At 50.0% G+C, this 23,074-nt stretch overlaps 2 protein-coding genes across 4 annotated transcripts in view; one reads left to right on the top strand and one right to left on the bottom strand.

The window, feature by feature from the left end:
- LMOD1 (leiomodin 1) overlaps positions 1–1,164 on the bottom strand; it is a 33,296-nt gene extending 32,132 nt beyond the window's left edge. For both annotated transcript variants that reach the window (XM_082675708.1, XM_082675707.1), the window contains exon 1: positions 736–1,164. In XM_082675708.1, coding sequence (XP_082531834.1) covers positions 736–996 — 261 coding nt within the window. In that variant the 5' untranslated portion in view covers positions 997–1,164. The remainder of the gene's footprint in view (positions 1–735) is intronic.
- A 6,787-nt stretch (positions 1,165–7,951) lies between these two features.
- TIMM17A (translocase of inner mitochondrial membrane 17A) lies at positions 7,952–22,655 on the top strand. 2 transcript variants are annotated; one of them, XM_082671938.1, is made up of 6 exons: positions 7,952–8,001; positions 11,310–11,409; positions 11,543–11,606; positions 15,718–15,846; positions 16,574–16,684; positions 18,809–22,655. In XM_082671938.1, exons 1-6 carry the CDS (start codon positions 7,976–7,978, stop codon positions 18,892–18,894), a joined length of 516 nt encoding a protein of 171 aa, XP_082528064.1. In that variant the 5' UTR covers positions 7,952–7,975; the 3' UTR covers positions 18,895–22,655. The 2 variants fall into 2 exon arrangements, with proteins under 2 accessions (XP_082528064.1, XP_082528063.1); XM_082671937.1 differs by having other exon boundaries at positions 16,547–16,684.
- The last annotated feature ends 419 nt before the right edge of the window (positions 22,656–23,074 follow it).

The raw sequence follows: 23,074 nt of genomic DNA, 5'->3' as shown, positions 1-23,074 counted from the left end.
CCCTCCTCTGTCCCCTCCTGGTGGCAAAACACCTGGTGGCTGGGAAAGAGCTTCATCCCCCAGCCAAGGGGCCTTACCCCCAAAAGGGGGCCTGCTCCCTCAAGAGGCTCCTCCAGAAAGTGCAGACCCCACCTCCCCCGGGAATGAGACGGACGGGAGCTGTGGGTGAAGGTGCAGACCCCACCTCCCCCGGGAATGAGACGGACGGGAGCTGTGGGTGAAGGTGCAGACCTTGGCCTGTCTCCACTGCCCTGGGAAGCCCATCTGACCAGCTGCCTCACACGGTCCACATGCCACGAGATGCCCAGAGGCCTTGAAAGCGAGCTGTTCTCCACAAGGACTGGACTGCAAGCCCAGTCTCCCTTCCTGCCAGGAGGGTGGGATGAATGGGAAGGAAAAAAGCCAGGTGTGGGCGTCCGGGTGGAGTCAACCCGACAGTGACCACCCCAAGGGCGTCCCCTCCAGCTCCCAAGTTGCTAGCAGCCCCGCGTGATACGTGGGTGCAGGTCCCCCCGACACATCCGACCTCTGCTTCATGAGACGGCAAATAGGGGTAAGGGGCTCACACGGCCAGTTCAGGGGATGACAATCGGTTCTGAAACATTGAATCCTTTGCCAGCGAGAACTCTTCTTCTAAGGAAAGAGCATCCTCATCGCGCGTCGGGGTCTCCCCCTCTCCCTCCCTCCCCTCCCCCTCTTCTCCCTTCCCCCTCCCCCGCCCCCCGCCCCACTCACATCTATGGACATCTCCCTCTGGATAAGCTTCTTGGTCTCCTTCTCGCAGAAGTTGAGCATGGCTTCCCGGTTGTACACGCCCGTGGACGACTTCTCCGTCTGGTTCCTCTGGCGCAGCCCCACGGGGACGCTCCCGTCTGGGTCCACCACGTCCAGCTCCTTCTCCAGCTCCGCCATCTCCTCAGGAGACAGGGTGGACAGCAGGCTGTCGATGTCGGGGTCCTCGCTCACCTGCCGGCGATACTTGGCTACCTTGGACATCTTGGCAAAGTGGGCTGCTGCTCTCGTGAGGGCTGCGGGGAGGTCCTGGTGGGCCGGGACGGGGTGCGAGCCGATCTGGACAGAGCAGACCCCCAGCTGGTCGAGGACCTCGGCTCCCCTGCCCTGCCTGCTGCAGGTGCCCAAGTGTGAACGGGGGGCAGCAGCCTCCCCAGTCCCAGGGCTAGTGGACCCGGGCTGGTCCAGCCAGCAGCCAATAAGGCCCCATGACGGCCCGGCCCTGAAAGGAAAGGCCAATCCCCGGGCGGGGGCGGGCCTGCCTCTCTGTCAGAGCTGTTTGAAACTTGAGGACATTCCAGGGAATCTTGGAGCGCTGTGTGACCAAATTTAGCACAGAGCATTTAGCCTTTTAAAGACAAGGGGGCCACGCAATGAGAAAAAGATATAATACAAAAATGCAGAGGCTGGCAGAAGCAGGCGAGAGCCACGGAGAGCCAGAAATGCAAGCAGACAGGACGCGGGCTTCACGAGCGGCCAGCCCCAGGCCTGCCCTGTTCAAGTGCACACGTGACGCCTCCACCCGGGGTGGACGGCGCTGTGGTCAGCACGTGCTCCACTGACTCCTTTCTACTGTATTTGGTAGTGTGCTGGGGACTCCCCAGTGTCTACAGCCCCAGGAAGGAGCTCGATTCCAGGAGCCCCGAGCCACCCGGCCGTTCTCTCCTGCCGAGGAGGGCCCAGCATCAGAGGCCCCCGCCTGCCGTGGCCACTTCTTGAGAGAGAGTGAGAGAGAGAGAGAGAGAGAGAGAGAGAGAGAGATAAATAAATCCTCACTGTGTTCCTAGACTGAAAACTGGCAGGCTGTTTGGGCAAGAAAATGTGAGGTGCAGTAGGTCAGGGAACTCTGACAGGGCTGTCGGCCTCCACGAGCTCTTGGGAAGAGGGTTCCCACCTCCCTCCGTCCCGTCGGCTCCTTCCTCTGCAGGGGCACCTCCCGTGGGGGCAGCAGGAGGGGCAGCAGGACCCTACCATGTGTAAATCCGGGGAAATATAACTGGGCTGTTGGGAGAGACCCTATTGCAATGGGTCTGGCAGGTTTCGTGAAAGGGCTTTCACTGCTCATCCCTCCTGCTGCCCTGCACAAGGCGCAGGGACATTCAATCTCCTGCCACAAAATCCCTCTAGAAGCCCTGCTGTAACCCACTGCGTAGCGCCTCCGATCTTTCCTGGCGTCGGTCCACCCTAAGCCAGAGAGAGGCAGTCACCCGTCGGCATCCCTGCTGACGCCAGGGATGGTCTGGGAGAAAAACTTGGCCCTGGCGTTGACCGCCGGCTGGTCCCGCTTCAGGAGGAGCTGGGGCTGGCTGGTGGGACTGGAGGGCAGAGGCGAGCAGGCGGGCCGAGGGGAAGCGGGAGGAGGGGCTTGGGGGCTCCTGGGGTTGTTTCTTTTCAGAGGCGGGGCGTCCGTGGGCGAGTCATGAGCATGTACTGATGAGTGCGGACCACGTGGCAGGCACCGGTCCAAGAGCAAGGGATGAAGCTAAAGGATAGAAAATCCATGTGGTCCCCGCCTTCCTGGAGCTTACAGTCTCCCAGTGAAGACAAGTTAATAAACAAGTAACTGCGAACACTTTATGAAAAGAAAAAGAAGAGTTTACAAAATGCCTCAAAAGAGCAGTGCAGGGGCCGCGGGGAGCACGACAGGGAGGCTGGTTTCACGGCTCAAGCTCGGGCTCCCCGGGCGGCCGACCTGCTTAGGTCCTGGGCTCCCTGCTCAGCCCACGTGGGATTCTGACCCAGCCACCTCCTTCTCTGAGAGCCAGCTTCATCACCTATAAAACAAGGACAGCGCTGGTGCCAGGCTCGGAGAATGGTTGTGAGCGTTACACGTGAGCCACGCGGTTGACACGCCTGACGGGCAGTGGGCACACAGTCACTGTCTGTAGGCGTCATCATCACTCACTTCTTCTCCCGGCCCAGGTTCTGTTCTCCACGCCCCACCTCCTCGCTCACCTTTGTCTTTCAGTCCTTCAGCAGAAACCACCTTCAACACACATGCACGCATACAGCACACGCGTGTGTATGCACACTCATCTCCTCACCTCGTTCTCATCATTCACTCATTCATTCATTCAAGGGCGCTATGTTTATATCTCACCCGGCCAGGCGCTATAGGGGGAGAGACGCAAGAATAATTACAGCGTGGTCATTCTCTTTTAAATGTGTCATCTATTGAGGTAGAAAACTCCACGTACTAGAAGGCAAGGTGAACCAGGAGAGCAAGAAGCAACGGCCTAGAGCCCGAGGGAGACACGTTAACTTCGTGGGGAGGGTCAGGTGGCCCCCAGTGGGCACGCCGAGGCCTTGGGCTGGCCTGGGGCTCCAGGGCGCGTGGACAGAACTGTCTCCCCCCAGGCCCTCACGTCTGTCGGCCTCTGCTCTCACTTCTGCCCAGAAGAGGCCTGATCTCTGGGGCCACCCCAGCCAACCTCTTGACCCCGCCAGCTGAAAGCAGCTCTTTCCAGCCCCCGGCGACTCTCCCTTCTCCTCCCAAAGCCGAGTCACTCAGCCCCGGGCCACCTGGTTTCAGCAGCTAGTCTCCTCCCCCTGGTTCTAAACTCAGAAAACAAAGCCAGAGCTTCCACACTTCCAGGCAGGACTCCCGGCCTCCCAACCAAAGGTTTCTGCCCAGAAGCCCAGCATGTTCTCTGCTTAGGTCCCACGATGCCAAACAGCTGGCTCTCCTGGTGTGACTCGTCCAAGGCCTTTTGCTCCTAGAACCCAGGCTCCGGGCGTGGCCCGCAGACCCTGAAAGCCCAAAGGCATCACCTGTGGGGCCGGAGGACTTGGGCCCCTGCGGCGAGGGACCGCCGCCCCACGCACTCTCCAGGGGCAATGGTCATCCCAGCTCAGAATCCACTTCCACCCAAAACAAATTCATCTTGAGTATCGGGATTATGGGATGGCCTCGTCCCCAGAGAAAACCCAGCATCGCTGTGCCAAACGGAAGGGAAAGGGACCCCAAACTCTGGCCAAAACCTGTGTACGTGTCGGGGGACGGGGACCAGAAGCAATTAACTAATGCTTAGGGTGGCTCTCGGCTGGCCGAGTGGCCCCAGGAAAGTCACATTTTCAGGAATACAGGGTGGCAGCATGGTGTAGCAGATAAGGCCACGGGCTCAGGAGTCGAATGACGTGGGCTCAAATCTGAGATGTGTGACTTTGTGTCAGCTATTTAACCTCTCTGAGCTGCAGGAAATGGAAAACGAGAATCTTAAAAGTACCTTGAGAAAAAAACATGCTGCACAGGGTTATGAAGGTATTAAATATATCAAACAAGGTGACGTGCACAGAGCGCGCGGCACAGCGTCAGACGCTGTAAGCACTCAGTGTTCGTGCTCAGTATACGACCACACCGGCTTTCTCCTTTTCAGGGAGCCTGGAGGTCTCTCTGGAGTAGCAGACTTTGTCTCTGAAGCAAGCCGCCGGCCTGGCCCCGCGCCTGGGATGGGCAGAAGTGGCCAGAGGAGAGCTCGGAGACAGACCACAGGCCGGACACGTCTTCCTGCAAGGAGGGCAGGGGGAGGAAACAGGGCAGAAGAGAGACAAGAGACTGTCTCCTCTCCCCACCCACGGCGCCCCAGCCCGGCTAAAACCCCAAACAGGCCCCAGTCACACACTGGAAGCCCAGACCCAGAGCTGGCTGTGGTACCAGCCTCACTTGTCCACGGCAATCTGACAGGCCAGGCGGGGCTGGGGGTCTGGGGCCACGTACATGGCCTGTGACCTCCTGCTGTGTGGAGCTCTTGAGGTCCCCAAACCTCTGGCTCAATGAAGCCCAGCCCACTGGGGGCCAGGACCCCCTAAGTGGCAGGCGCGTTCTGAAAACGTCCACCCCTCTCCGAGGGTGCGGTCTGGGTGGAGAGAAGGGTTCCTCCCTCACGCCCCTCATCCAAGCTGCTTCCAGCCTGTTCTTCACGCGGTGAGCTCACCGTCTACCGAAAAGATAGCATCCTTCTGGAAGGAACTCCCTCAGCTACTTGAATAAAGTAGAGAAAAGTTTAATACATCATTACTACCTGGAAGGTAGACAGTCTGCTCCAGGGAGGGGAGGGAGAGAGCTGTCCCTTCACTATCCTGTAGCATAAACACACCTGCTCCAGAGGAAGTCATGTCTGGAGCTGTCCCAGGCGACCTGCTTACAGCAACGCTCTCGGACAGAGGGGAGCTTCTGATGCTCGGATGTGTAGAAACGGGAGAGGTCTGTGGAGGACTGTCTCCCAACACACAGCAGACCCTCCCTCTGGCTCACACCACCTCCACGGCTGGGAACTTGATCCCCTGAGAAAGCCTCCTTGTCCCGCTTCTCGAGTTTCCTACCCTCCCAGTGGGACCAGCAGCCCACATGGTGACAACGCTGAGTCCTTCGTGCTCCTGCGCCTTGTCGCTGGCATCCCCTCTCCCTCCGACCCCCCTCACCCAGCAGAGTCCTCCCAGTCTTCAGGCTCCAGCTTGACTGCTCTTCCCCCAGGACCCTTTTGCAAGCACGCGCCAGCCGCCAGGGCTCTCTCCTGTCCGGATGCCGCTAGCATGTAGCACATTCTCCGTCACATGCTGGCATCTTATAATTTTGACCCGACAGCTATTTCTCAAGGGCTTATTCTTTCTCTCCAAGTACTTTTGAAGACCCCGAGGGGAGGAACCACATGGATACTTTTAGTATTCTCTGCACCCCAGTCCTTACACTAAGGCAACTCTGAGCACAGGGGAAGGGGCTTACCGTTGATTTGGGATTACCAATCCCTGTTACTTTCTCGGTTCAGCACAACCTTTGTACCCTTAATATCTATCAAATGGCCCTGTCTCCGACCCTAGCCTCTGAAAGTGGTCCTTCCCCAAGAAAAAAGACAAGTTCTACTTGTCCAAGAGCAGAAGACGAAGGAAAGCTCGTTGTGGGGTGAGGGATGGACGGGGTGGGCAAGAGGCATCAGAGTCACTGCTGGACCAGCCACCTCACATCCCTCCACGTGGTTTCTGAGGGAGGATCTTCCTTCCTTCACTTTGTTGGGTTGGGGGAATCTCATAGCAAAACGGGCCCCGGGTCACAGCTCTTTCAGTTCACACAGGGAGCTGCTTTCCCCAAAGCAACACCCGGAGGACCTGGGTCTCAGGGTTCCAGTGCAGCCTCACACTGGGTCCACCACACTGACTTTCACCAAACGTGCCCAGGGGTGTTGGGTCACCATCTCAGACTCCCCTCCCCTTCAGGCCAGGTCCCTCTCAAGGACCCCACTTCTTTCCTCTGCTGGTCTTGACGTCATTCCTTCATGTCACTGACCGTTCAGCTCTGCAGACGTCTTGAAGACTCACTACGCTCTTTTCTTCCACGATGGATAGGGATATTTTCCGGGGGTGTGGGGGGCACGGGGGCAGCTTCCTTCTCTAGCCAAAGGCCAAGTCCTAGGCCTTGCCCAGACCCAACTGTCTGCTGCACCCTGTTATCTGCTGCAGTTACAGAAAACAGAAGGTGAGAAGTCCAAGAATGCTTGCTGGCCACGTGAGCAGTGCCCTCCAAAATGCAAGGCTGCTCCAGGAGAGGGACTGTTGGGATGAAGTGAGCCGGGTAACCAGAGCCTAGAGTCTGGCCCTGACTCAGCTTTGCAAACTCAGCAGCTTGGTATGATCACCGTTCCTGGTGACTGCTTTGATTCAAGGGAACCAACCTCACAAGAGGTGAATGCATAAACCAACATAAACGTCGAGTGGACAGGAATAGTTATGAGCATTCTCTCTTAAAGGAAAATCCATTCAGAAACCAAATAACAATCAGAAGACTGCATAATGAATATGGAACAGGAGCTAAGGGATATTTCCTCTGGGTCCTGGTGAGACCAGAACCTCATGAGAACGCAAATCTCTAGTTACTGAAATACTTCTGCCCGCTAGGACCCTTGCTGCCTGGTGACTCTTTCCAGGTCCCTGGTTGCCCGTCTCCCACACTCTCTTCAGGCTGTCAATTAATTAGATTGAAGCGTTCTTAATCACAGTCACATTCCAAATAAGCCCTCTTGGACTTAGGCATCCAAATCACAGGACCGGTTTGAACTGTTCTTTTCAGTATGAGACACATTTTACTGACAGTCTTCATTTGGTTCTACGGAGGGTTCAGTTTATTTGCTCAACTTATTTCCAAGATTTTGGAGGGAACGTCACTCTTTCTTGCAGTTTCCTATTATTTATTACACTCACTTTCCCAGGAAAAAAATATATACAAGTTTTAAAGTCAACCTCAAAAGTGCAGGGTGGGGAAGAGGTCCCGTAGCAGCTGTCACATGACAGGTTTTGCCGGCTGCAAGCTCAAAGGGCCCGGGGTCCCCAGCCTTTTGCTACCTCTTCTCTGAGCTAAACACCCCTCACGTCTCCCGGTGATCATTTGGAGTGCGGTCTGAAAGAGGCTTCGTTGTCGCTGTCCCTCACGTCGAGGGCCCCCACGGGACACGAAGCTCCAGATGTTCACAAACATTTATGGAACATCCACTACAGTCCGGCCCCGAGACTCTAAAGGACTCGGGCACTGCCCGCCCTAAAGAAGCTCCGGGTAGTCGGTGGGGCTTCACCAACTCTGACGAAGTAGGCAGCATTTAATCCACACTTGGCAGCCAGGTACTAGAACAAAGAAACGTGTTCGGGAGTTCTCGGAACCCTAGCGGAGCAACACCAGGTTTGTCTTCGGCCACGCCCCGCGGCTTCCGTGACGGGTACCTCTCCGCACCTGGGCGCCCCGGGCGCCCCGCCCCCGCCCCGCCCCCGCCCCCGCCCCCGCCCCGCCCCCGCCCGGAGCCTTGCCTTCCGCCCGGAGCCCCGCCTTCCGCCCCGCAGCCCTATTCCCGGCTCCCATTGGCTGCGGCAGGAGGCGGCGAGCCAATCCCCGCACACTTTAACGCCCGCCGCCTGGGATCACTTCCGCCGCCGGGCCAGGCCCCGCCCCGCTCGCCCGGCATCGCGGAGCGGCGGAATCAAGATGGAGGAGTATGCGCGCGAACCTTGGTGAGCCAGCCCGCTGCCCGCCGCCTGCCCCTCTGCCACTGCCCGGCCCCCGGAGCGAGGCCGCTCTCAGCCGCGGGCTCGGCGGCGCCGGGGGCCGTGGGCACCCGGGCGTGAGCAGCCGGCTAGTCAGCGGGGGCCGCGGGGCCGCGCCGGGTGACCTTGCGGCAATTCGAGGGCGCCCCGGCTCGGCTGTGTGGCCCCGGCCCCTGCCCGGCCCGCGGGTCGGGAGCAGCCCCTCTGCCCGCCGGCGACCTTGGGCTCGTCCTTGCGCTCGGGCGGCTCGGCCTGCGTGGGGAGGGGGCAGTGCCCGGGAAGGGTCCGCGTGGGCGCGGCGGCCGCGGTCCGGGCTGGGGTTTCCCCGTGGGGTAGGGGCGGCGCGGTCGGGAAAACGGGGAGAGTAGCGTGTGTGAAAAGCCGGCGACGGGGGTCCCTTCATTCGGCATTTAGCGGGGGGTGGTGGTGGTGGTCTGTGCCCCGCGCTCGGTCGGTCCCAGGAATGAAAGCATAGAGGAGTCAGGCACGCACACAGTTGAAGGCTTCGGAGGTCATGAATGAAAAATCACATTTTGTTTTTTGGGTTAACCACCTGTGTTTTTTGTAAGAGCAAGAACCGAGGTGTTCTCCAGCTGTGTGTAAGGGCCCAGGGCTTTACATTCTGACCTTCCAGCATTAGCCATGTTGCCTGCTTTGTGCATTTTTTTCCTCCCTGAAATAAGATACAGAGTATGTTTCAGCGCCTCCCAGCTCTTTAAATTTATCTTCTCCAAAGGTAGTGGTCCCCCTTCCTGGGTTGTGCTCAGGTGTGCAGGACTCAGCGTGCTGTACACTGCTGTTGTCACCTGCTCTTGGGTATGATATCGTGAAACAGGTTGGCATGAGGGGAAAATACTTGACTTTCTTGGGTTAAAGATGTTATGGGAATCATAAATATTCATCTGCTACTAAATTAGGTGGCCCCTTTGCTTTCTCAGTACATATGTCCTGAAGCAGTACAGTCAGTTGTCTGGTTGGTTTTATACTCAAAACTGCTTTGATCTTCTGGACTACCCTGTTTTCGTGAAGTCATCCGAGCTCCAACTATAAGCGTCTTTCTCCTCCCTCTGCACCTGCCCCAACACCATAGGCAGCCTGAATTCTTTCAAACCTTCCACCTTTCATTTCCTGTTGTCAGGATCTTACCTGGCATCCTTAATGCCTTTTACAGTAGTTTCCTAATTGCTTTCCTTCTCTTCAGTCCTTTTTAGTACATCATAGGTACTTAATCGTCCTAAATACTTTTTAATCATGTGTTTTGTTTTCAGAAGCCCTAGTCTGTAGGATATAGTGGAAAGAATTTGGGGCCTTTGGCGTACTAGATTTTGTATTTAAATTGGTTCTACCAGTTATTACCTATATGACCTTGGGCAAGGTACTTAATCTGAGCTTCTGTTCAGGTATAAAATGGAGAGGAGACAGGGATACTCTTCTGCAAAGTTAAAAGATTAGGGAGTCTATAAGAAAATAAGCTAGCTTTCTTGAAAATCAGGTTATTTGCACTATAAGGCACCTAAAACATAGTTGATACTTAGTAAAAGATAACTTTAATCTTGTGGTTAGTTATTGGTTCCCTGTTGCCCTGTATTTGTCTGGCATTTACATTAGAGTCTGGCTTCAACCTTCCTTTTGTGTATCCGTCACTTCCCTGCAGGAACCTTGATTTAGCCAGACTTAGTTCAGAGACTGTTTGCATCTTGCCGTTGTTTTGGACGTCCTCTCTTGCAATCCTGCGGCTGCTCTCTGATCTGAATCCTGCTGTTCTTTACTGATTTTTTAAATACTCATTTTCATTCTAACTGATTATAGGATCATTTAGGATCGATCGTTTAGAGTTAGTGACTCTCCTTTGTCTTTCCTTTTTACTTTTTTTTTTTGGTCGCAGCACGCAGCTTGTGGGATCTTAGTTCCCCAACCATGGATTGAACCTGGGCCCCGGCAGTGAAAGCACCGAGTCTTAACCACTGGACCACCAGGGAATTCCCTGTCTCTTTACTTCTATTAATGTTTCTACCATTTTGAAGAAATTTTCCTAATCCTTTTTAGTCTCTCAGAGCACTGCTTCTCAAACTTTTAAAGTGAAATCAGGTCACCCGTGGATTGTGCTAAGCTGTGGGCTCTGATTTAGTAGGTCCTGAGTGGGGCCTCCCCAGAGCCTGCATTTGTAACGAGTTCCCAGCCCCGAAGCCTCAGGCTGACAGTTGGAACATCTGCCGCATGAGATCGTCATTCTGTACAAACTCCTGGTTTGTGTTAGACTTGGAAAGGACAAGGTGTTTCGTATTTCTGTCTGGCAAAATGAGACATTGCTTATTATTCAGATTCTTCAGCAGCAGCGATGCGCTGAGCTCACACGGTTACTTGAGCAGTTGCATTGCGCATAGGGTCGTTACAGCATTTTACCCTTGCGACTGGAAAAGACATTTGTGAATTGAATTATTCACAGACTTGTTTTTTTTTTTCCTTCTTTTGGCCATGCCGCGAGGCTTGCGGGATCCCAACCAAGGATCGAACCCGGGCCACCACAAGTGAAAGTGCTGAGTCCTAACCGCTGGACTGCCAGGGAATTCCCATTCGCAGACTTTTTAAGAAACCAGATTCCTAGAAGAGTGGTTCTGTTCTACTGATCAGATTACTCATGTCGTGCTGCGTGAGTTAGGGTGCTGCATTTGGAAGCCGGGTCTACACATATAACCTCTCATTATCAGATGTTAGAGGTTACTAATGTGTTAAGTGGATCTGATACAAACTTAAGTTCCAAATGCTAACTTGGACTCAGTAAACCCAAAAAGAAGTTTTAAAATTTAAATAATGTGTCTTCTTCTGCGCCTGTTGAAATTTTATTCTTTGGGTCTCAGCTTTAAATTTTGCTGCAGCTGGAGAGCTTTCCTTGGTCCCCCAGGCGACTGGGTCACTGTTGACTATAGTGTAATTTCCTAATGCGTTTTGTGTTTTTTCACACATTGTTTTCACGGTGCCTTAGAATAGATGCACTAGTAGTTGAGCAAATGAATAAAGTGCTGTGAACAGTAGGGAGTTGAAGCCATTCAACTACGAGTTCATTCCCTGTAGCTTAGAAGACCGGGGCTGAATAGATGTGGATCTGTTTAGAATCCTTAATCTTTGTCTGTATTTTATGGGCCAGATGTTACTGGTTGCAGTGAGCCCTGCCCTGGAATCTGTTGTATATCCCTTATTAACAAAGAGGGTTTTATGGTTTATAAATGAGAAATACGCTCATCTTTTTTCTTTTTTTCTCTCTTTCCTGTTCTTAGCCCCTGGCGCATTGTGGACGACTGTGGTGGGGCCTTTACGATGGGAACCATAGGTGGTGGGATCTTTCAAGCAATCAAAGGTTTTCGCAATTCTCCGGTGGTAAGTGGGTGAATGGTCTCATATCATCATTACTTGAGACCCGTTTGCTAATGTCACTTGGGCCCCATCAGTGGGTTGGAAATGTGTTATACTCCTAATGTATTTTTGGTTGCTTCCTTTTGTTTCCTTATAGGGAGTAAACCACAGACTACGAGGGAGTCTGACAGCTGTTAGGACCAGGGCCCCACAGCTGGGAGGTAAGCAGAATGTTCCCATTTGTACTTCAGATGATTTTTTCCCTATTTTTTTGAAAATGAAATTCTGTTTTTTTTTCCTTCTTTTTTAGATTATACCAGTTAGTGATTTTAGTTTGGTCTAAATAACAGCTTGTCACAAGTTAGTATCTATGCGAATTCTCGATTTATGATTTATTTGGAAAGTTAACTTGAATTGTTGCATCCATTTGAAACTCTGTCCTTCAGAAGCTCAGTGCGGTTTTGTTTCTGCTTGGTTTCATTTGATTTTCTCCCGTTATCCAGACAGTGTGTCCACAGCTCAGGTTTGTGAGGGTCAGGAGTGATAGCTTCTGGGTTAGCATGAAACTGAAGAGGATGTGAACAGAAGGGTTAGGGTGTGTGAAAGGGACTGATGGAAGTCATGGGGCTCCCTCCAGGTTTAGCTTTGGACATTGTGCCGAGGTCAGTGCAGAGGTGGAGAACGATTATGTCCATCACACTCTTTAAGCTTGGTAATTAATTCAGAAGCTGGGAGAAGAGAGAATAAGAAATCTGGGAGCTTATATTTGCTTGCAAAGATACAGTCAGGCTGAAGAGACCACATATAACACGTGAAATGGACTTAGCACTTTCAGTCGTTCCTTAGTGATTTTGTGCATCAGAAGAAATAATCTTCTCTTTGTTTTTATAGCATTTGTTTTCTTTAGAAGATAGTAGCCAATGTCTGTTGTTTATTCAGTGCCTGCCATGTGCCAGGCACTCCAGGTGTTTCACAGGATTATTTTATTTAGTCCTCACAGCAACATAGGAGGTGAGTACTATTATCTCCATTTTCCAGATGAGGAAATTGAGGCTCTGAGGGTTGAAGTGATGGTGTATCTGTTTCCTGTTTTTCTCCCTGTAATAATTGTACACCCTGGAAAGTAAACAGTGACTAATTTTCCTTTGTTTTAATGGTTACCGTGTTGTTTAAGAGTGATAAGTAGTAAAAAAAAAAAAAAAAGAAAAGAAAAGTACACACCAAACCCTGAACCTTCGATAAATGCAGAAGTCATACAGGTTTACCAGGTTTCTTGAGAGGCTGCTTCTATCACATGCATTTTCAGTGAATAAAAAAACAATCAGGTAACTGTCACAGTCAAGAAGAGCCTAAGGAGATAAGACTACTAAATGTTATGAGGTGTCCTGGAACAGAACAAGGCCATAAAAACTAAGGAAATCTGAATTAAGTATGGACGTCAGTTAATAATGTGTCAATATTGGGTTGCTGTGACAAGTGCACGGTGCTGATGTTAGATGCTGGGGACCCTGGATGTGGGGTATGTGGGAACTGTACCATCTTCACAGCTTTGCTGTGACTCTGAAACTAGTCTAAGAATAAAGGTTTGGTTAAAAAACAATCAGGGTGAAATAGAGGAAGAGTATGTTGTGGTGTGAGTGAATTGGAGTCAGGCTTTTTAAGGAAACTACTGAGGAATCTTCATGGAGTCTTGAATTTTAAAAGTACTGGGATGGGCTTCCCTGGTGGCGCAGTGGTTGAGAGTCCGCCTGCCGGTGCGGGGGACGCAGGTTCGTGCCCCGGTCCGGGAAGATCCCACATGCCGCGGAGCGGCTGGGCCCGTGAGCCATGGCCGCTGGGCCTGCGCGTCTGGAGCCTGTGCTCCGCAACGGGAGAGGCCACGGCAGTGAGAGGCCCGTGTACCGCAAAAAAAAAAAAAAAAAAAAAACACTGGGATGGCACTTGCAGTTTAATTGAGTGGGCGTTTACTGAGCTCTTCCAGTTAAGCTCCTGGGAAAAGGCAGTGTGGGAAAGTCACAGTTGTGTCCTGAAGGTCTTGTATTTTCATAGCAGAAATAAGACGTGCTTTTGACGTGTCCCCATTATGCTTCCAGCCCTTCCTTGCATTTTGGAACAAGATGTTCCAGGCTCATCTTGTACTTTCCCTGCCTGAGTGTAGAGTCATCTGTCCCCAAGGAGCCCTGCTTCCTTCTAGTTAAGAATGGTACTTAGAAGCCAAAGTCTGGGCACTAAGTGTATCATTGCTGTGGGGCATTGCTGTTCCCAGGCCTTCTTAGGAATGTAGTGTGTATCTATGAACACACACCACGTACACGTACATACACAAGTTTATATCTGTGTTTCTATGTATCTATATGTATTAGGAATCATGGGTTCACACTGATACCTCTCAGTCCAGTCCAGCCCCACAGGTTCATTCTTCTTTCTCTTTTCATATGAATACTTGGGCTAGGGCACCTCGTAACAGGCCACCCTTCCACGTGGGCACACTGATCTCCATGCTTGGGAGTGTCCTTCCTGCAGACGCCTCCTCGCCCTGCTCCGGCTGTAGCTGCCCACACGGGGCCAGCCTTTTGTGTGGACTCAGTCTCCACTCTCATCAGCCACCATAGCTTACTCTGGCAGTCATTCTTGGGGTGGGCAGATATCAGATCCTTGTGAGGGAGTGGGAGAGCCTTGTTTGAGGAATTTGGTGAGATAATTCTAATATACCTGGACATATCTCTCTCCCAGGGCACAGAGCCACTGAGTTAGGACAGACTATTTCATCTGTATGTAGCATGTGGTATTTAGTGTTGGACCGAAAACGACGAGGCTCATGCATAGTTTATTATTTTTTTTAAAACATACTTACTTGGCTCCTCCGAGTCTCAGTTGCAGCACGTGGGATGTTCGTTATGGCATGCAGGATCTTTTTAGTTGCGGCATGCGGGATCTTTTTCTTAGCTGCGGCACGCGGGATCTTTGTTGCCGCGTGCTGGATCTTTAGTTGTGTCATGTGGGCTCTTTTAGTTGCTACATGTGGGATCTTTAGTTGTGGCATGCGGGATCTTTAGTTGTGGCATGTGGGATCTTTAGTTGTGGCATGCGGGATCTTTAGTTGTGGCACGTGGGATCTTTTTAGTTGTGGCACGTGGGATCTTTTTTTTTGTTGCGGCACACGGGATCTTTGTTGCCGTTATGTGGGATCTTGAGTTGCGGCATGTGTGCGAGATCTAGTTCCCTGACCAGGGATCGAACCTGGGCCCCCTGCATTGGGAGCATGGAGTCTTAACCACTGGACCACCAGGGAAGTCCCTCGTGCATACTTTAACTGGTTGTGTCTGCTGGATTTAACTCACAGGGTGAGCTCTGGGGAAGGGTGCTGGTGATGGTCTGGTTCAGGCAGTTGGCGGAACCCAGGTTATTGTCCTTATTGACACACCTCTGCTTCTGTGAGGTTTCAGAGGGTGAAGGATAACCTGACAAGGGCTCCTCAGTGCAGTTTTTCTTTCTTTAATCTTAATAAAAGAACTCGTCATAGAGTGTAAGTCATGTGTATTCATTTTAGAAGATTTGGAAAATAAAAGCACAAAGCAGTGAAATCGTCTTGTTATCATCTGTCACCCAGAGATGCTGACAATTAAAATCTTGGTGTTGCCTTTCTGTGTTTTGTGTGTACTTATACACGTGTACGTGTGGGTGTTTGTTTTTTATTTCACAGAATAGTCACTGTGTTTAGGAAGAGTTTAAAGTGCAAAGTAATCTGATTTAGGGTTGCTTTTAGTTTCATGCTTGAGGAATGAAGGATAGAAATGAGAGAGGAAAGGTAATTCCCATTCCCTCGAGGTTCCATAATTCAAACTGTTTGTATCACCCTTTTGCCCTTTATGTGTATTGGCTTACGCCTGTAGTACAACCCAGAATAGCCCGGTTTCTTTTGTTTTCACATCGGTGATTTTTGTAGAGCAGGTGCTCAGTGGCACTGACTGAAGAAAAGAAAAATAGAGGTAAGGTGATGAAAAGAAGGAAGGAGGACACTTCTTAAACAGATACACACACTCTTCTGAAAGGGGGTTTGAATGGGTTTAGCCCAACTCTTTTAGGCCTGGCTTATTTCTTTTAGGCTTTGGGCCGTTGCTGATTTCCCTGCTGATGTAATACAAACCAGGCTTTATTAAAAAGATAAGTATTCTGACTCCTGTTCGGTGCTTATTCAAACTTGCTTGCATGTGTGTGTGAGAGTTTCAAGAATATAGTGAGTGTTGTTATTTAAGCTTGTTTCTGACTATTACATTTAAAGGCTAAAATATAAAAAATGAAATTTATTTGTTTTGTTTTTAAATAAAACAGGCAGCTTTGCCGTTTGGGGAGGCCTGTTTTCCATGATTGACTGCAGTATGGTTCAAGTCAGAGGGAAAGAAGACCCCTGGAACTCCATCACGAGTGGTGCCTTAACAGGAGCCATCCTGGCAGCAAGAAGTAAGCAGGCCTAGACACACACATTGAAGCCAGCCCCTGCCTGCACTTAGGGACATCTGTAATAGACAGACGGAGCACTGTGTAACTTGGTGTAGTGAGTGTATACGGTGATTTGCGGGGAAGAGTAAAAGGATCTCTTAACTTGGAATGTTGAGGACGAGAGAGCCTGGAGCTCTAACCGGTAATCCCCGTGGTTAAGAGCAGTTCAGGTTCTGCTCCTGCCACTTACTAGCTGTGTGATTGGGCAGTTTCTCTCCTCAGCCTCTGGAATTAATCATTGTACCTGTCACACAGCATTGTTATGAGTGAAGAGCTTAGATCCATCTTCTGGGTCTTTGGGACAGAACAACCTAGGATTCCTTTGGGCGTAGTGGGTGAGCCCAGGAGTCAGCACCCTCTTCTGTGAAGGGCCAGGTAGTAAATGTGTGGGCTTCGTGGGTTGTGAGGGCTTCTGTCACATGTACTCAGCTCTGATGTCATGAGCGCAGCCTAGACAATACGTGAATGAACGCGCATGCTGTCCCAATACAACTGTATTTCCACCAGCAGGCCGTGGGCTGGATTTGACCTGCGGGCCATAGTTTGCTGACCCTGGTCTTGGTCAGCGAGAAAGGGGGTTTGGGAACGGGGAGTAGCATGGAGCCCTATGGACAGGTCTTTGCTTTGTGGTGTCTTACATTAACCTGGATTTCTGTTAAAGTAATCTCTCTGTTCTCAACGTGCTCAGACGGACCAGTGGCCATGGTTGGGTCAGCTGCGATGGGTGGCATTCTGCTAGCTCTCATCGAAGGAGCTGGTATCTTGTTGACAAGATTTGCCTCTGCCCAGTTTCCCAACGGTGAGTCGTCTTTCTGCCTGACACCACAGCTCAGACGTTTGAAATGGTTTCCCGATGCCTGCTCAGATGTGGCAGTTTGACATCTCTGCATCACACGTGAATACGCCGTGCTTTGTGAGGGTTCTGGCTCTGCACGGGTGTGGGTGCAGTTAGTTGTGTTTCATCTCAGTAACAGAATGCTTTGGCTGATGACTTGCTGTCGATCTTTCCTTAGAGTTCTTAGGTTTTATCAGTGCTCACTTGCTCATTCTAAGAAATTGCCGATCATTTCAGCGGTGCGGGAAGAAGGGTCCCTGCAGACGTGGAACAACGATGGCCGTCAGTCGCCAGCTTTTCACTGCCTGTGTGTGGGGCACTGCTCTAGCTGCCGGGGGCAGTGGGAGCGTCAGGCTGACACGCTCACAGATAAATGCGGTCATCTGGTTGTGCTGCTTCCTTGAAGAAGGTGAAGTAGCAGGAGAAGGTGACCCGTGGTTGGGGCTCACTTAGGGCCGGAAGGAGGGTTCTTCTGAGACGTTGGTGATGTAACGCGTTGCTCCTGTTGCTCCTGCCTGGTGCAGGGAAGGTGAGATGCTGGGCGGTTAGTGGTCCACAGGTGGTCACGACGTGGCCAGGGAATGTCTGCTCTGCGGCCAGCGTGTGCAGATGCTTGTAACTTAGAAAACTTGAGCTGTCTAAATGGGACTGTTCCCTGGCGTTGGAAGGGAGCAGAAAGACACCGAGGGTCGTCATGGGGAAGAGCCGACCCGGCGTTTGGGGAAGGAAATACGCAGAACGGTGTGACTGGTTGGAAGTTAGTTTTGGAGCTTGGAAAGGATTCGGCATAGAGTGAGGGACAGGTGACAGCTCCTGGTTCGATTTGATTCCCTGAGGCACCAGGCGAGGGATTCGGTGTCTTTTGGGCACGGTTCTGAGGCCTGCTCCCTGTGGCCAGTGGGTGACCCGGGTGGCTCCTGGGCCCTCGGTCCTTGCCTCTGCTTTCAATCATTATTTCTCACTGAATGCTCTGTTGTGATGGCTACTTTCTTATTTTGCTTTTTAGTTTGGCACTTTAGTGTGAAAGACTTCACATAAGACGTGAGAAAAGTTCCATGTTTGCAGAAATTCAGAAATTGATAGAAAAATACCTCGGTCACACTGTCTTGTAGGATTTAGCCTTGTTTGCTGGGGTTTCGGCTTCTTTCCTCGGAAGGAGTTCTCTAAAAGAAGTGCTTTTTATTTTAGACAGGAGGAGTGTTTCCGAAAGGCTATGTGGGGGCAAAAATCTTTGAAAAGCTAATCATATTTTTCCAGTTAACTTACATGAAAGAGTTCTTAAAACAGAAAGATAAGATAAAACTGTATCGAAATGGTAACAGTGGTTATTTTTGGTTTATCTTTTTCACCCAGTGTCTTCTCCAGCTTTCTGTAATGAACAGATATTTTTAGAATATAAAAAAAAATTCACTGGAGTAAAGTATTGGAAAGAAAGCCCTCTTTACCACTGTCCTCTTTCTCTCTTCCTTCCAGATAGTTTTTAGTCTGCCTCAGTTTCCCTGAAGAAAAGAGGAGTGATTATTCCCATTAAAGTCTTTTTTTTAAACAGCCACATTTTTTCTTAGGTCACAGGCCGTCCCATCCTTTGAAAGCAAATACTACAACACTTAGTTCTGCGCAAGCTAGGGGATGGCGGTGTCTTCCCATTTCAGGACCCATTCCTTACCTAGTTGTATAAATTGTATTACTGAGTTCTCTTGAAACGTGACTAAGGTACTTAAACTTTGTGAAAATAATTTTAAATAGCTACTGACAAATACATCAGGAGGTGTGAGAGATTCGTCCAGTCCTGATACGGCAGCTTGTTCAGCAGTTGCATTAAAACTGGCGTGTTGTTTCTTGCTGTAACTACTCCATGTGACTTCGCTGGCGTAGCATTTGAGAGCTGCTCGTTCTGGAGGAGGGCCGCCAGGCCGCCGGACGTTAGCACGCGCTCTCGTGGGAATCGGGCAGCTTGATAAAGAAATTCAGGTTACAGCTCTGATGTAGCACTTTGTTTTCTGAGTTGACTGATTTGCTCTTTACAGAGACTTGTCGCTTTAAATTACATAATATTCAGGTGGTGTTTAAATTCCCTCTTAATTGCAGGTCCTCCGCTTGCTGAAGACCCCTCCCAGTTGCCTTCAGCCCAGCTACCATCCTCACCTTTCGGGGACTACCAGCAATACCAGTAGGGCCTCTCCCCCAGGACTTCTGTAACAGAGTGAGCTGCGGTTCAAGGAAGGATTTCAGAAGATCAGATTCAGTCTGTTTTGAAAACTGTAGGTGGGACAACTATGGCCAAATAGGCTGTGAAGAGACATTTAGCACATTTTTCTATTTAAAGGAATGGGGAGGGGGGGCGGGGGAGGGTCTTAAAAGATAATACATTTATTTATTCACACTTGGATTGCGTTTGTGATCAAAATAAATGTCTGAAATCTTTAGAAGGAAAAGCAGTAAGTGCTTGAAGGACCAGTGGCAAACGGCAGTGAAGCATGACCATCATTTCCTCGGGGACCTCTCTGCCTGGTTTTGTTCTGTTAGTCAAACAATAAAAAACGCCAGGAGATTGCTCTTTCTATTACGATAAGTTGCAGAGTTCTACTTTTCATCCTTGAATTCAAATAATGCAGAGTCCGTTGAAAGTTGCACGTGGTACAGTCTCCAGGGATTGGTCCACAGCAAACACTTCCGGGCTGGAGGGCTGCGGGAAAGTGCTTAGCCTTCTCCTTGTGAGTAAAAAACACTCCACGTCTTGGTTTCGAGGGTGTCGGATACAAAACCCTCTTCACCTCTGAGGCTACTGTGTCTTGATTCTTCATCATCAGAAAAGCTTCCTTCCGGTATGCCCAGTTCCGTATGAGAAGGTTCCTGGAGGGTGTAATAGCCCTGGAAAAGTTTGGCGTTTATGGTGTGCTGGCAAGTACAATACATGCTGTTGTTCCTGTGTTGCAAGTCCCCTGAAGCTGATCTTCGTCGAGGGTGTGTTTTGGGGTATGGCCGGGTCTGGAAAATGGATTAGCATTTCGGAATAGGCCATTTTACTGGCTGTGCTGAGATGCCATGCGGCCTTACGGGAGGCAGGCTGTTACGCCCCGTTTACCTGCCTCTGTGAAACGGAGAGCAAATCCGTGTGGGTGTGGTGAGCACATGCATGTTTTGGCCCAATGCCACGTACATAGTAAGCATTTAATTTACTAATGCTGGTTTGATCTTCCTTTGTGTGGTAAAATATACGGGAAATCATATTTATCATTTTAACCATCTGTAAGTGTACAGTTAGTGGAATTTACATACAGTGTAACAGTCACCATCGTGTATCCCAAAATTTCCTCCTCGTCACCAACAGAAACTCCCCATCCCACCTTCCCCCAGCTCCTGGTAACCGCAGTTGTACTTGCTGTCTCTGAGTTTGCCTGTTCTGGGTACCTCATATAAGTGGAACCGTACGATATTCGTCCTGTGTCGCTTTTATTTCGTGGAGCGTCGTGTTTCAAGGTCCGTCAGTGGTGTAGCATAAACCAACGCTTCGTGCGATGGCTGAGTAATATTGCATGGTATGCAGAGATCCCATTTTATTTCTCCATTCCTCCATTGATGGACACTTGGGCTGTTCACACCGTGTGACTCTTGTGAATAACATGGGCATACAAATACCTGTTTGAGTCGCTGCTTTCAGTTCCTTTGGGTGTAGACCTAGGAGTGGCGTTGCTGGGGCATGTGGTAGTTCTATGTTTAACCTTTGGAAGAAGCACCAAACTTTTCCACAGCGCTGCACCATTTGACGTTTCCACCAGCAGTGCACGAAGGTTCCCATTTTTCCACATCCTTGCCGACACTTTTATTTTCCTTTAAGTAAAAACATTATGGCCAGTCTAGCATGTGTGACTATCTCATTGTGGTTCTGATTTGCGTTCTCCCGAAGTACTGCGCTTATTGGCCATTTGTGAGTATTGGGGATTTGTCTTTCAGTCTGTAGCTCTTCTGACTTCAGGAGTAAATGTAAGGAGATGTTATCAGAACAGTGGAAAGCTGAGGGCGTGTTGAATCGCAGATGAAATGCTTTACATTTCGTAAGGTCTCCTAAACTTCCTCTTAAAGGCTTATTGGTTTGGAAAGTAAGTTCCTTTCTTGGGAATTCGGAGTCTGGCGGGTGTGTGTATGTGATGCTGGCGTGTTTTTGCCATTTTATGGGTTAATTCAGCATATCTGAAGCAATCCTTGGTTACAGATGAATTTTCTGGAACGAGGGGTTGGGGGGGAAGAGAAGCAGCTTGAAAAAGATGGAAAGCCAGTTCTTTTTGAAGAACTTGACATTTAATTCCACAATATGTGGGACGGCAGGTAGAAACCCCGAAAACCTTTCCGGTTGTTTCCCTGCTTCTTGGCCCTCTCCTCCTTGGTGGATGCCCCCTTCCTCCGTCCCGCACTTAGGAGAGCTGCTGCTCCCGGGGAAAGCCTGGCTGCCCACCTACCTGCCGGGGCTTGGCCTGAGCGGAGTGGCTCCGTCTCCGTGATGTGTCTAGCGTGGAGATGGGGGGCTGGTGAGGAGAGAGAAAGGGGAACGCAAACTTCATGCCTCTGATTTTCTACTGGAAGCCTCGTGCCATCTGCATTTCCGGTCACAGGTGTTTCATAACCGCCCAAGAACGTCCTCGTGTGCTGTGTCCTCTGCCTGCCCCTGTTTGTCCAGCGGGCTGGTTCCTGGTGGTCTGGGGACCAACTCGAGTGCCCCTGCAGCCTCCCGTCCCCTCTCCGTGTTCTCTTGTCACTGCACAGCAGGAGGAGGTGCTGAGCGGTTTGTTTTGTTTTGTTTTCTCTCCCCCACCTTTTCCCCCAACATTTTTTCAATGAAAATATCAAAACTGTAAAGTTGAGGTTCACAGTGAACATACATATACCCATCACCTAGATTCTATGATTAACTTTACATTACTTTACCATTGTGTACCTGTTCACCTATCACGTTTCCTAATAAAATTGAAATTTATGAAATCCATTGATAAGCTTTATAAGATGTGATTAAAATTGGAGTATAGTTGATTTACAATGTGTTAGTTTCAGGTGTGCAGTAAAATGAATCAGTTATACATTGATTTTTTTTTTTTAAGTTTAGCAAATAATAGAAACCAGGTAGTTTAGATTCTAATAAATATCTTAAAATACCTATTTTGAGATGTTTAATACATATTCTAAAACTAATTTTGGTGTACAAGAACCCAGAATAAAAGGTGAAATCACGAAAATTGTTTTAATTACCAAGATAAATGCAGAAACAAGCAGACAGGAAGGAATTTTTCCCTAGGTCTTTTTCTGGAATAATGGAGTGGTTTCCTCAGTTTCAAGGTTGAAATGCTCATCAGAAAGATCCCATCTGCTTCTCCCTTTTTTCCTTAGTATCTGACACTTTGTGTGAAATTGGCCTGAAATAGTGAATTTCTGAGTCAGGGTTGGAACGCGTGGGTTACAGCTGCATCTGTTGAAAGCCCGTCTGTTTTCTTATATGAAATGTCTGCAGATTGTGACGGCGTGGTCACAGCTCCACCCGGTGGTGCATTAGTTTCAGAACACAGTACTTCTGCTGCTGGTTTTGCTTTGTTACAGTACGCTATCTTTTAGAGCAAGAGTCAACCACCTAAGGCTCAAGGGCCACATTTACCCGGCTGCCTCTTTTTGTAAGGCCTGTGACTGAAGAATGGATTTAAAATTTTTCTAATGGTTGAAAAAAAATCAAAAGAAGAAAAATGTTTCATGGCACATGGAAATGACACGAAATGAAGATTCCGGCGTCCATAAATACAGTTCTGTTGGTGCACAGCCACACCATGTCTTCACGTTTCATGAGCGACTGCCCTCATACGACACAGCAGAGTTAAGCGGCCGCGTCAGAGACCTCGGGGCACACAGCTCCTGAGATGTTTGCCCTTTAGAGAAAAAAAATTGCTGACCTCTGTTTTAGAGCAATTAAAAATAAAAAGATTTATTTTATCTAAACTGATTCCATTTCTAGCACTCCTTCTTTTCTTTGTGTGGACCCACGTTCCTCTCTGGTATCATAGTCCTGTCTCAAGAGCGTCCTCTAACATTTCTTATAGGGTAGGATTATATGGGTGGATCCCGATGAATGCCTAGGGATGTTAGTGGGTAGCATTACAGGAGAGGAGCTTTTATAAAAAGCTCTTTACGCCCTGAGCTTTTATAGTGGGCAGTAGCATTCCTGCTTTTGCCTCTGAGGGAGACATTACCTTTATTATACTAGATAGTGAGCGTGACTTCCCTTTGCTCCAAAGCAAGACCCTGTCTCTGTCTTGGAAGGGTGTAAGCCAGTTTACCAGCCTTACCACTGTGGACGTTTAGGGCTGGATAATCAGT

This window comes from Grampus griseus (assembly GCF_964374135.1).
Source record: "Grampus griseus genome assembly, chromosome: 1".
NCBI classification, from domain to species: Eukaryota; Metazoa; Chordata; class Mammalia; order Artiodactyla; family Delphinidae; genus Grampus; species Grampus griseus.
The sequence above is the reverse complement of the archived record's forward strand: the minus strand, read 5'-3'. Positions and strand labels throughout refer to the sequence as shown.